The sequence below is a fragment of the Uranotaenia lowii genome, chromosome 2 (genome assembly GCF_029784155.1).
Source record: "Uranotaenia lowii strain MFRU-FL chromosome 2, ASM2978415v1, whole genome shotgun sequence".
NCBI classification, from domain to species: Eukaryota; Metazoa; Arthropoda; class Insecta; order Diptera; family Culicidae; genus Uranotaenia; species Uranotaenia lowii.
Genome location: NC_073692.1, coordinates 153,656,754 through 153,670,390, shown reverse-complemented (window position 1 = coordinate 153,670,390; position 13,637 = coordinate 153,656,754). Strand labels below are relative to the sequence as shown.

General features: G+C 38.2%; 1 protein-coding gene across 5 annotated transcripts in view; it reads right to left on the bottom strand.

Moving 5' to 3' along the window:
• LOC129741633 (receptor-type tyrosine-protein phosphatase kappa) overlaps positions 1–13,637 on the bottom strand; it is a 480,680-nt gene that overhangs the window by 19,706 nt on the left and 447,337 nt on the right. For all 5 annotated transcript variants that reach the window (XR_008736462.1, XM_055733377.1, XM_055733376.1 and 2 more), the window contains 7 exons: positions 9,096–9,262; positions 8,895–9,030; positions 8,580–8,829; positions 2,275–2,351; positions 2,066–2,197; positions 1,774–1,995; positions 1,610–1,704 (listed from right to left, as the gene is read on the bottom strand). Coding sequence is in view for 4 of the 5 variants with exons in the window: in XM_055733377.1 (XP_055589352.1) it covers positions 1,610–1,704; positions 1,774–1,995; positions 2,066–2,197; positions 2,275–2,351; positions 8,580–8,829; positions 8,895–9,030; positions 9,096–9,262 (1,079 nt within the window). In the remaining variant the exon portion in view is untranslated. The remainder of the gene's footprint in view (positions 1–1,609; positions 1,705–1,773; positions 1,996–2,065; positions 2,198–2,274; positions 2,352–8,579; positions 8,830–8,894; positions 9,031–9,095; positions 9,263–13,637) is intronic.

Genomic DNA, 13,637 nt, shown 5'->3' with positions numbered 1-13,637 from the left:
GCAAAAATAATTAATTTTCTCTTAATTATAAAAAATAGCGCCTTTAAGTATGCAATGTTATTAGCGTTGAGACAAAGTTACAGAATTTTCTTCATATGTCTGCTATAAATTGTGAACTGAGAACAAACATGACCAAAAAAAAGTCAACTAACATTCTATCTTGGGGTTTTGTTTGATTTTTGTACAAGGATTAGGGCTTCCTGAATAAAAGATCAAGTCTCCTTCAATAGGGGATCAAGTCTCCCCTAACTTAAGAATAATCACAATTTTTTTACTCCCACGAATATGCTTCTAGTTCATCAACGGGTTCAAGTTTCGTTCTAATTTTTGGAGCATAGAAACTTGAAGTTACAAGCTGTCAGAAAATGTCAAAGACGGCGAGTTGCTAAATTTTTCCAAAAAGATATGGTGAAAATAAGAAAAGGGGATCAAGTATCCCCACTCTCTCCTATATATAAAAAGCAATTTCTGTATGTTTGTTTGTTTGTTTGTCCTCTATAGACATAGCCGTCTTAAGAGCTAGAGGTCTGAAATTTGGCAGGGATGCTCATTAGGACCAGGAATGATGAAAAATGTTTTCGGATTTTCGGATGACCCCTTCTGAAGGGGGTCGCCCATACAATACAAATATTGTTTTCGCGATATTGACGTTATTTTTCGTCGGATTGTGATGAAAATTTGCACATGAGGGTTTTGAGAGATGGCCAATCGAGTTCGGGTGTCTAATTTTGTGGAAGGGGTCAGCCAAAGGGGTCGTCCATATTAACTATTCACTGTTAATGCGATATTGTCGTCGTTATACAACGAATTCTGCTGAAAACTGGTGCACGAGTGTTTTGAGGGACGGACAATCGATTTCAGGTATTAGTGTAAGGGGCCGGCAAAAGGGGTCGTCCATATTAACCTTTCAATATTTTTGCAATATCGTTGTTATTAAACATCGGATTTAGATGAAAATTTGCACACGGTAGTTTTCAGGAACGGGCAATAAATTTCAGATGTCAAATATTTTGCCAGGGGTCGACGAAAGGGGTCGTCCATATTAATTAATATTCCATTGTTTTTGGGAATATTGAAGTTACTATGCAATGGATTGCTTGGAAAATTTGCACACGGGAGTTTTGAGGGAAGGGCAATCGATTTTAGATATCAAAGATTGTTTAGGAGGCCACAGAAAGGGGTAAAATGTTTGGCAATAATTGCGTTGTTATGCAACGATCGAGTCAAAATTTATACACGGTGGTTTTTTGGCACGGTCAATTAATTCCTGATTTTAAATTTAGTAGCAGACGACAGAAAAAGTGATCGTCTATCAATTTTGCAATTATTGCTCAACAAATAATTCAGAAGTGCATATGGAAAATGCTTAGCTATTGAATTTCATAAAATCTGTTCATGACATATTCCAAGTTGAAAGCAAAACGGAGTTCGTATGGGATCAGCTAGTTTTAAATAAAATTAAACTGTCTTTTTAAAAAACCTAAAATTTGTATGGCAAAACTTCAGGGGATGAGGTATTTACACCAAACACCCTCCCACCCGTTGGCAAGTTCTTGGATCATTTCACACCAGTCGATACGAAAAATATGAATATTTTCTAAAAACTTACGGTGACACGACACAAACTGGTCCGTAGTCGGTTTTCTGCCTCCATCGCTCCACCATGTTCATGAGCTCCACTAACGAATTCGTAGACGTTGGCACCTGAAGCAGAAAATGATACAGAATTGATTACATTTCTCAACTTTCATTCAAGCTAACTAGGACACTAACCTTATGACCCATGGGCCAGCAAATGAGCTGGAACAGCTGCACGGTCCTCGGCGGGGCCTTGACTCCGGCCATCAGCTCCGTCAGCGAGATCACCTTCTTGTTGATGCGGAAGATCCAGGATTTGATGTTGGCATAGTGGTTGTGCGAGATGTGATCGATCGTGAACACCGGGCCGTACTTCTTCGGGTGGCGGCTCTCGGGCCAGAAGGCAGGATATTGTTGCTGTTGACATATATTAAAAGGTAAGGTAATTATTCAATTTTTAAAATAGGAAAATTAAATCTCTTCGCACCGAGTTATGAGGTGGCTGACAGAGGACTACTATCGCTGAGCATTCGTGGTCGTACACCAGGGACCAAAATTCGCCGCAGGTTTTCTGTAAGGGCCACTCGGTTACGATGTACTCTCTAGGCTTGGTGTAGCCCTGCAAATATACAAAACATATTAACGTCGAAATGCTTGAAAAAAAAATTAAACATCGAAACCCTGAGAGGAACTTACATCCACAAACACAGCATTGATGTAGTCGGTAAAGGAATTTCCCTGAAACGAGGTAAGGTAAGGACGGAAGTTGTCAGCTGAAATAAAGAAAAGTAAACGGTTAACAACGCTGGCACGTAGCAAATTCAATTAAAATTTGGTTTCGCGAGTGCGGGATATGTTGCGGTAGAACAAGAAATCGTTCCTTAAAGGAGAAGAAGAATAAAATACTCTCTGGGGAGGGGATGAAGCCTGTTTCGTAATATTAAATGGGTTGTTTCATATTAGGAATACTGTTCGCATCTTCAGGTGAAGCAAAAGGGATGGTTCCCGAGTGATTTTTTTTAAAGGTAGCAAATTTGCTTTGTCTTGATTTAATAATTTCACTGAATTGACAGCAGTGTTTAACAAAACAGGAGTACCGTCGACGGGGGCATCATGCAACACTTTTCAACATAAATGGCTTCTAAAAACTTAATGTACACAGATAATCATACCACGTGTACATCAAAAGTTTTAAAATTGATAGGACATCAAATTGATGTGGTCAGAAAAATTATTGGTTTCAACAGTTGTTTTCAAATTTACAAAAACATACAACTTTCACCTTATTTAGAAAAAAAGGGGTGAATTGCAACCATAATGAAACGAAAACGTTTAAAAATATATAGTTCTTGACAAATTTGTGATGTCATTAGGCATAAAGCACCAATTGCTGTAACTTTTGGTTTTATTCGAATTAAATTTTACATTTTTTTTTGTGTTTCCAAACAAAAAGCATAAGGGTGTTGCATACATTTAGGGGTAAAAAATACTACAAAAATACTACTAGCTGAAATCATAAAAATTAATGTTTGAATCGATGAAATTTTGAAATTAATAAACGCGTTATGTTAAAAAAAATCATATTTCAGCATATGGAAACGAGATATAAAATGTGAATCTTTGATTTGCATTTAATGCATTTAAGCCCAGACTGTTAACTGAATTATGAAAATATTTATTTAAAAAAATTGACGATTGTCGGAAAAATATGTTTACACCAACACTGTTGGTATAGGACAATATAAAAGCAATATATAGTTTGTAGGTGATATCATCAAGCAAATCCGTCATACTGGGTATAAAAATTTTAGGGCATCGAAAAATGTAAAAATTTGTACATTTTTTGCTCGATTTTTTTAATTTTTATTAGAATTCCAAACTTTAAAAAACTGTGTTGAAACTACATTATCGTCATTTTGTTATCATTAAATGATAACTCGGCTACATTATATAGAAATAAAAATTGTTTTGTGGTAAACAGATGTTGAATCTAACCCTGCTGTTGCATGATGCTCCGTTTGACGGTACCGTAATCCGGGGTAATATTGATCACTTTTTTCAATATATTTGAATTATTTTTTCTGTTAAGGGGAATGTGGCATGTTTTATATTTTTAAAACCAGTACTGGACTGCTATGAATGTAAAACATGGATGCAGAAATTTATTAGACTAATTTATATTTGATTTAAAGATCGTTTTCGTCTCTGTACAGATTTTGAAGCTTTGGGGTGACATTGATCAGTCTCTATTCTGACTGTTTTAACGAGTTTTTTTTTATCATAAAGGATACAAAACACCTTCATAATATTTACATATGCTAGTTTATCAATTTAGCCTTGATTTTAAATCTTTTATTTTAAAAATATTTACAATCGGAAAAAGAATCATGATGCCTCCTACATTTAAGGGAAAAAAATATAATAATTGCTAAATAGTTTGAGCTACAAGATACAAAAGAAATTTAACCTTGACACATTCCCCTAGGCCCTCCCAGTTTTCCCATTTTCATTTTTTCACGTTAACAATTTGATAAGGTTCCTATCCATTTGTCCAATGCGGGCCTACTCTTGGAAAATGTCCTTATTTTTAAATATTTAATGATATAATTTATCATTAAATGACTATAAAAATAGCGCTATAACTGTTCATATACAAAAAGAATTTGTTCTTTCACATTAATTAACCCGTTTGCTTCTAAATGCTTTTTGGTATCATCAGGAGAGCTGTTTGTTTACGAGCCTTGGAAAATGTAGATATTATTTTTTTTGGCTAGCGAACGGTAGACAATGTGCAACTCGAGACCCCATACACCCAACCTTCGGGTAGTGGTCATATCACCTCTTGTCTGCAACTTCGATTCTCTACCTCCCCGTGGTGCTAGCTGGGGTGCGAGCAACTTTAGCGGAGATCGGGTACCCAACCCCGGTGGATGCTTTGGTCGCATGCAGACTGAGTCAGGGGGCTTCGTACGCGTCTGTTCTCCATGTCAGGGGCGGCGTGCGGAGTGCAACAACGTCCTGGTGGTGTTCGGGACCCAAAACAGCAACATCACGACGGTCCTCCTGCGAGATAGTGGGGTTAGGTGCGGGCCTTGCGAGCCCGTGACTACAAGAAAACTTAAGTAACGAACAACGAACAACAAATTTCGGATGGAAATCGGCAAAGACCCACGCGACGAAAAGGTACTAGCGATTGGAAACTTGGAACATGGAACTGCCGGTCTCTAAATTTTGTGGGCAGTACCCACGTGCTCTCCAACGAATTGAAGAGCCGCAAATTCGACATCGTAGCGCTGCAGGAGGTATGCTGGAAGGGCTCCACGGTACGAACGTACCAAGATGGTCGTGCCATCTACCAGAGCTGCGGCAACACACACGAGCTTGGAACAGCTTTTATAGTGATGGGAAAGATGCAAAAGCGCGTGATCGGGTGGTGGCCGATCAACTCACGAATGTGCCGGTTGAGAATCAAGGGCCAGTTCTTCAACATCAGCATCATCAACGTGCACAGCCCTCACCTCGGAAGTACCGGTGACGACAAAGACGAATTTTACGCGCAGCTGGAGCGTGAATACGACCGTTGCCCAAAAACATGATATCAAGATCGTCATCGGGGATTTTAACGCTCAGGTCGGCAAGGAGAAGGAATTTAAATCGACAATTGGAAGGTCCAGTGCGCACCAGCTGACCAACGAAAACGGCTTCAGACTGATAGATTTCGCCGCCTCCAAACGAATGGCCGTACGTAGTACCTTTTTTCAGCACCGCCTCCCACACAAGTACACCTGGAGATCACCGTACCAAACGCAATCACAGATCGACCACGTTTTGATTGACAGCCGGCACTTCTCGGACATCATCGACGTCAGATCCTGTCGAGGCGCCAACATCGAGTCGAATCACTATCTGGTGATGGTGAAGATGCGCCCAAAACTCTCCGTAGTGAACAACACACGAAACCGACGCCCGCCTCGGTTAAATATCGCGCGACTGAAGCAACCTGAGGTCGCGGCAGACTACGCGCAATCGGTCGAAGCAGCGCTGCCGGCAGAGGGCGAGCTTGATGAAGTCCCACTCGAGGACTGTAAGTTGGGATACCATCAAGACAGCCATCAACAGTGCTGCGGAGAACGTCATCGGTTATGTGGAGCGATCTCGACGGAACGACTGGTTCGACGAGGAGTGTAGGATGGTGATGGACGAAGAGAATGCCGCGCGGGAGGCAGTAGTGCAAAGAGGCACCCGTCGAAATGTGGAAAATCACCGACAGCGGAAGAGGCAGCGAGTCCGAATTTTCCAGGAGCAAAAGCGCCGCCTGGAGGAGGAGGAGCTCGAGGAGCTGGAGCAGCTGCATCGCGCCCAAGAAACACGAAAGTTCTATCAAAAACTCAACGCATCCCGCAAAGGCTTCGTGCCGCAAGCTGAAATGTGCCGGGATAAGGACGGAGGCATCCTGACGTACAATCGCGAGGTGATCAAAAGGTGGAAGCAGCACTTCGATGAACACCTGAACGGCGCACATGCAGGAGATCAAGACGGTGGGGGAAGGTACATCGCCGGCGTAGCCAACGACGTAGAGGAGCCACTCCCAACGATGAGTGAAGTTAAGGAAGCCATTCGCCAGCTGAATAGAAACAAATCGTCTGGGAAGGATGGTATCGCAGCTGAACTCATCAAAATGGGCCCGGACAAGTTGGCCGATTGCCTACACCGGTTGATAGTCCGGATCTGGGACATAGAACAGCTACCGGAGGAGTGGAAGGAGGGGGTAATATGCCGCATCTACAAGAAGGGCGACAAATTGGACTGTGAGAACTACCGAGCGATCACTGTCCTCAATGCGCAATGCCGCCTACAAAGTGCTGTCCCGAATCCTACTCCGCCGCCTAACGCCACAAGCAAACAGATTCATGGGAAGTCATCAGGCCGGCTTCATGGAGGGACGGTCCGCGACGGACCAGATATTCACATTACGGCAAATCCTCCAAAAATGCCGGGAACACCAAGTCCCTACGTACCATCTATTCATCGACTTCAAAGCCGCATACGACACGATCGACCGTAACGAGCTATGGAAAATTATGGACTATAAAGGCTTTTCCGGGAAGCTGATCAGACTGATCAAGGCGACGATGGATGGAACGCAGTGCTGTGTGCGGATTCGAACGGCGAACCCAGTATCCAGAAGGTGGTGAAAGCTGGCCGGATACGCTGGGCGGGACATGTAGCGAGAATGCCGGACGACTGTCCTGCAAAACAGGTGTTCGCTACGAATCCGGTAGGAACAAGACGAGCGGGGGCGCAACGAGCGAGGTGGTTAGACCAAGTGGAGCATGATCTGGCGAACGTGGGGTGCCCGAGGAATTGGAGAACGGTTGCCATGGACCGAGTGAATTTTAAGAATTATGTTCGTCAAGTTATGTCGTGAGACGTAATACTATGTAAATTAAAATAAATTGGATTTGGAATCGTGCCATCATGCAAAAACGGTGATGGAGTGATAAAAAGTCAAATATAATGTTTTTGTGTGCCAAATTTTTCTTTAACTTCAATCAAATTCAAAATTTTGAATTATTTTGTAGGTCAAGCTTCAGGAAAAAGAAAACGTAATAAAAATGGCCTTGATTAAAAAAAGTGTGGTTCATTGTGTTATAGAAGGTGCACGTGTTTCCCAAAAATTAAAGTCGAAAAATTTCTTCGCTATCTCGAAAACCACTTGCCAGAACATCACTGGAAATTTCATCAATTTACTCTAATACACTCCTTGGTAATTTTAATGTATGATTCCTCAATATGCTGCTATTCAAGTGTCAGCCAAAATAAGAAAAAAGTTAGACCAAGATACTGAAAATTTATGATTGTGCAAGTCGGAATAACAAAATATAACTTTCAAAAGTGAACATGGAATTTGAAGGCGCTAAAGAATGGTTCAGAGTAACTTGAAATTTCGTGAAGTGAATTCAGTCCAATACCGTGTTCTGTTCAAACTGAGTGAATTCACGTCACATCTTTAAATAGGTAGAACTTTGTTCGTTGTTTTCAATCTAGAAATTGTGGGTTATTGTATTTTCTACAATTTATTTGAAGACACCGATGTCCTATTTCCACTGAGAGAACAGGAAATCAAAGTGCTATGTACTGAAGACAAAAGTGGCCAAAGCGTGAATTCACTTCCTAAAAGTAATCGGTCACAACACAAACAAGTTTAATTTTTTGATGACTAAATTATATTCACTTTGAGGGAAATTCAATTTGCGACCATTTGCCACTACTTTTTCATGTACGGAAAGTGGATCTCTTTAAAGGAAATCCGTTTTCCATCGAGATCTATGTAATATTTAATTTATTATTATCATTCCATTCCTACTATAATTTTAACTTTTAAGTTCTCAGTATGAGAATATTTTAGCTCGCGTTTTTTCATTATTTTTTGTTGCTGCCAGACGTGCTGAGAACAGTAGCGACTAGGGGGCTTAAATGCTTCGGAAAAAAGACCGTGGAGCAGCTACGGAATGCTAAAAAAATCACTTAGTGTCCAAGAAAGCTGAAGTTAGGAGCTATACGTTGCGCACAAAGATATATGATAGTATTTCATATCATGTTACATCAGTATGTCATGTCACGTAATTTTACTACGCCATGTCATTTTGTCCTGTCATACCATGTCATGTTGACTTGTTTCATTATTCTACATTCAAATTTTTTTTTCAAGTTTCGTTGGGATTTTCCCCTTTTTGTTTCTTTTTCGATCAGACAACTAACGATGATGTCTTCTAGATATAATGTCTCTTAAAGAGACGATTTTCATTACGCAAGATCTGTTCGTGAATTTCAATTCGAACCTCTGTAGTGTGATAGATGATATTCTATGCAAACTAAAATTATCACAGTTCAGAGATGGTTTAAAACTCGTAGCTCCTAAAAGTCATACAGAAAAAAGGCCAGAACTTCTCTCACCAAATTTCCCCTCTCTCCTTTCCAACAATCATCATTGAACTTACGTGGCACACACAGTACGTCTCGGTTTTTGTCCCGGTTGTCCCCCCGGTGACCTCCGGCACAGTCCCCGATGGTAAACCGTGGCGTTTGCTTGCAGATCTGGGCGTACTCCCTCTGGTAGGCGTTCATCTTGGTGACCTGATCCTTGAGGCTCTTCTCCTTCAACCGTTGCGATAGTTCCGTCACCGGGAACCAGGAGTTGCCGCAGATCACAAACTCCTCCAGCGTGTCGTATACGAATTTGTATTGGTCCTTTGCAGAAATTTGAAATTGTTAGAGATATTAATGTTGGGCTTATTTCAATCTACAGAACATACCACATTTTCAATAAGGCCTTTGCGCGACTGTCGAAGTTTCTTTAAAAATCCAAAAACGTGAAATGCATCTTCTTCCTCCGCCAGCTCCATGTTGGCGTCGATTGCTAAGTACACTCCCGATCGTCCTCCACCATCACTGATAGTTAAAAAATTTACATTAAAATAAGACTCATCTAGTTGCATTTCTTCCGGAATACTCACTTGCAGTGCACCAGCATCGGTCCGACCTGGCTGTTGGCATGGATGATGGTGCCAACGACAGATCGGACTCTCCGGCGGAATTCCAGGATCGCGTTCGAGAAAGGGCAGGTGTGTGAATGCCATTCGGTGTAGTGGAACTGCAGCAGGTAGCGGTCCTCGGTAACTACCTGTAAAGATACACAATTGGCGTCAAGTATAGATATTCAAGATGGTATCATAGAACTTCTTGTGTGCCAGAGAGTCGCAGAGAGGATGAGCTACTCTACTTTGAAACTAGGGCTTATTTTGGTCCTAGAATCCCTAATATAAGAACTTATTAATTTCGCTGGCTAGATTTAAGAAACCCCTATGCAATGATTGATGTTGATAACTATTGCGAGTTCAATGATTTAAGGTACATGTGAGAAGTCAAACAAGCTAAGACAAATCTGCTTCAATTGCTCCTGTAGCATTCTGTAGCACTACATAATGAAAGCACTACAAAATGACCTGAAAGGGTCACAAAAAGTTAAAAAAGTGGTCTGAAAAACCTCCTTTTCATTCGATTGCTAGTAAAAACTGTTTGAGCGATGGTAGAGTTTTTAAAAAAATATGTCTACAAAATTTATTCTAATTCTAACATTTTGTTGTCTTTAGATTTTGATGCAACAAAAATTGAATTTACTGGAATTTTTCAAAGTTGACTTCTTTGCGCGATTTTTTTACTAATTGAAATGTCATCTGTTTTTTTGGTCCACCGTCAGGTTGTACCCGGATTTTCAGTGCTTTTACTACCAATCAAAAGTATATTCATTGGAAAGCAAATTTAATCTACATTTTATTGAGGAGCAACAATTCACGCTGTGAGATTTCACAAAAATATGAAAATTATAAACGTAAAATCATTCCTGAATTTCTAGAACCACAAGCAGCGCGTCCAGCAGAACGTGTTTGTTTGCTCTCCGAGTAGGTACGGTGGGTGGTGATTTGGGCAGAGAGCCAAGCAAAAAGCACGAAATAATGATGCGTGTCGTGCGTTTTTTGGTTGGAAATATTCTATTGATTGTAGTTCGAGTTTGTTCGTAACGCATCATTATTTCGTCTCTCGGCTTGTCTCTCTGCCCAAATCATCACCCACCGTACCTACTCGGGGAGCAAACAAACACTTTCTGCTTTTCGTTTAAAAAATATTTCTTGGCTTCATGATGAAGACATTAACTTCAGCTTTCATATGCATAATGCAAATATTTTTTGGACGTGTAATATTTTGACTACAGCAGTTTTCCTGAGGCATGTTTTTCGGATTTTTTTCTTTCATGCTGAATAACGAGAAAACAAGTAACTTTAGCTATATATAATGTTCTAAACATATTTTACTGACATCACAAGGTTTCTATTGATATAAAATTTATATGAAAATAATTTGTATTAAAACGACCTAGATAAATTTTACTTTTGGTGTGTCAAATTAACACTCTAAGTCGGAAAAGGGAGTTTATTTTTGTCCAGGCTTCCACGGTTCGTCCATAAAAAAAGTAAAGATACAATATTCAAGAACTTTTGATATAATTTGGGGTAGCTTAAGACATTTTTGTTTTTTGAAGCTTCTGAAAAAAGTTACAAGCCTTTAAACTTGCAATAGTGTCTTATGCGGATGAGGGTTGAATTCCTTTCACAGTTAAAAACATAACTTAGATCTGGACTTTTTTCCAAATTCTCATTTTGAGTTTTCTGTCAAAAAATGTACAACCTTAAACTTGGAGACATCTATCCAGTAGGCAAGTGTTCTGCCAACTGAACAATATCAGAAGTCCTTATTGAAAACGACGGCATCGTGTATGTTGAAATGCAGATGATAATGAGGTGTCATTTATGGTGGCTCCAGAGAGTAATGTTTTTCCTTTATGGTTTTATCGATTCAAACTTAACATTTAACGTAGAATGGTCAGTATTATCGGGTTTTTGAAAATATGGTATTGTGGTGTTTGTTAATGAGAAAACCAATGAAACTGGCATTTTTCATAAAAGTAATTGGATTCATGAAAAAATTAAAACGTTTCTATACAGCAGCAGATCTATCAGTGCAATATTTTCAAATATGAATTGCTCGATATTGTATTGCTTATCCACTTCCAAATATTTTTGTTTGACCTACATTCTTAGGTAGAAGGGGTAAGGGGGGTTAGAGGGTTTAGGTGTTCAATTCCCCTCCCCGATGAGGGTCCGAAAATGCCAAGCAAAATGATTCTCTCTAAATTCAAAATTTCAATTTCCTAATCAAATTTTGGTGAACGATTAAAATGATTCAAGAGATACAATCTTGACTCAGAACTAAGTTTCTAAATCTTATCCAAGTACAATAGTTCTACTACTGTTTTTCAAAAAAAAATTGTTGTAAGAAATTTAGTACCGAATATCGAATTTGAATAAGATAAGACTACGCTTGCCAAATCGCCCAGATTTTCCCCGAGTTTTTACACTTTATTTGCAAAATCAAACGAATATTTAAGTAGAGTCATTATAATTATGTAGTTGCCTCTAAATTTTTTGAGTAAATTTCATCAAATTAATGTGAACTATTTTTTGAAAGATTGAAATATGATTTTAAATTGACTGTTGTATTTCTTAAACAAAAGTTAAGTGCTTTTCTTCATGATTTTTATTTAAAAATTTTGATATTGGCAGATATTGAAGAAGATTTCTAGGTAAAAAATGTCGAGCTCGTTTGAAGTGTGCGTAAAAACACGCTCTCAAACTATCTGACTGGCTTTTTGTTTCTCAGTTTTTCATGCTTTCTTTCATTCTATAAAAATAAAATTTCTCCCAAGATTTTCATCCCGCCGAACATGCCATCTAAAATTTCGAATCATAAATATACGGCGATTAAAATCTTATAGCAAAAAATATTTATATTGTTGATTCTACCTAAAAAAAGTTTCAAACTAAATTCTTCAATTTTTATCAAGATAACAAGAGTAGAAAATAAAGCTGAATTGAACCGCAAACATAATCTCTTACTTTCCTAAATTTTCTTAATTTCTAAATATTTGATAAATTTCTAACAATGCCTCAAATGGTCATGCTTGTGGTTAAAAGAATTAGCTTACTTCTTTCTAATTAAAGTTAATATAAAAAGTTTTTCTTTATAATGAAATCTTCAAATCCCTATTTTTTTTTAAATTCTTGGAAAAAAAATGGCAACTTCTAGGACTAATCTTAGAAAATTAGAAATCAAAATGAATGGGGGAGAATGGGGATACTTGATCCGCTTTTCTTATTTTAATCATATCTTTTTGAGAAAATTTAGCAACTCGTCGTCTTTTGCATATTCCGACAGCGTATAACTTTAAATTTATTTGCTCCAAAGTTAGAAAGATACAGCAACTCATAGATGAACCAGAAGCGTTGTCGTGAGACCAAAAAAATTGTGATATTTTTTCAGTTACAGGAGACTTGATCCCTTACTAAAGGAGACTTGATCCTTAATTCAGGGTGCCCTGTCCCTAGGCAAAAATCCGGAGATAAAATGTCAGTTGACTTTTTTCTGTCATATTATTTCTCATATAAATAACAGTTTTAAGTAGACTATCAGACAAAAAGAACTCTAAAAGTTTGTCTAATACCCTAGAGGTATTGCATACTTTAAGGCGCAATTTTCTAGTTTTTAGATAAATACAGTATTTTAAGTTTATTTTAACAGATAATTACTGAGTAAACATAAGTTATTGAAAAGATATTTCTAATTTCATAATAACCAATGATCACGATCTATTCAGAAGAGAAAAATATCCTTTAGGACTCTAAGGATCAAGTGAACCCATAACATACATTTTGGAAAACTTCTTCTTAAAAAAATTAAAGTTTTCTATTGCTTTAAAAATATAGCATTATGAATTTCATATTATACTCGAACGATTGGCATATTGGAACTATAATTACTATTGAACTATAATCTTTTCATGTGAGAAACATTTTAAAGTGATAAAAAAGATCCTCAAACCACACTTTGTTAAATTTTTCAAACAAAGTTCAATAACTCGAAAAATAAAATTTTGAAAATTTGTTGAGGTAACAGCATTGTTGGTTTGTTCTATTTGCCACATTTTTCTACAACATTTGATTTTTGTAAGACATTTCTGTTTTGAGATATACTGCCGCTCATAGCAAGTCCGTCCCATTTGCATTTTTGTTGAATTGAGAAAAACAGCATTGAAAAATTATAAAAAAGTCCAACGGTAATTCGGCACTTGTATGCTTTTTTAATTAAAATAATCAACAGAATCTGTCACTGCTACGGCTAATGAAAGATTTTCGCTTTATAAGGATTATTTTTTTGTTTTGATTTTGTTGAAAATCATTTGCTGGGCCCTTATGGCTGTGGGACCGACTTGCTATGATTTATGCCATATGGGACCGACTTGCGATCATTTGTTCAATGGGACAAAATTACTTGAGGTTTTTTTCAATGTTCATCAGAACAAAGTAATGAAAACAAAGTTTTCTCTTGAAACTACAGATAAAACTAAAGTGTTTCCAGCGATAAACTGAAAAATGATGAAAACG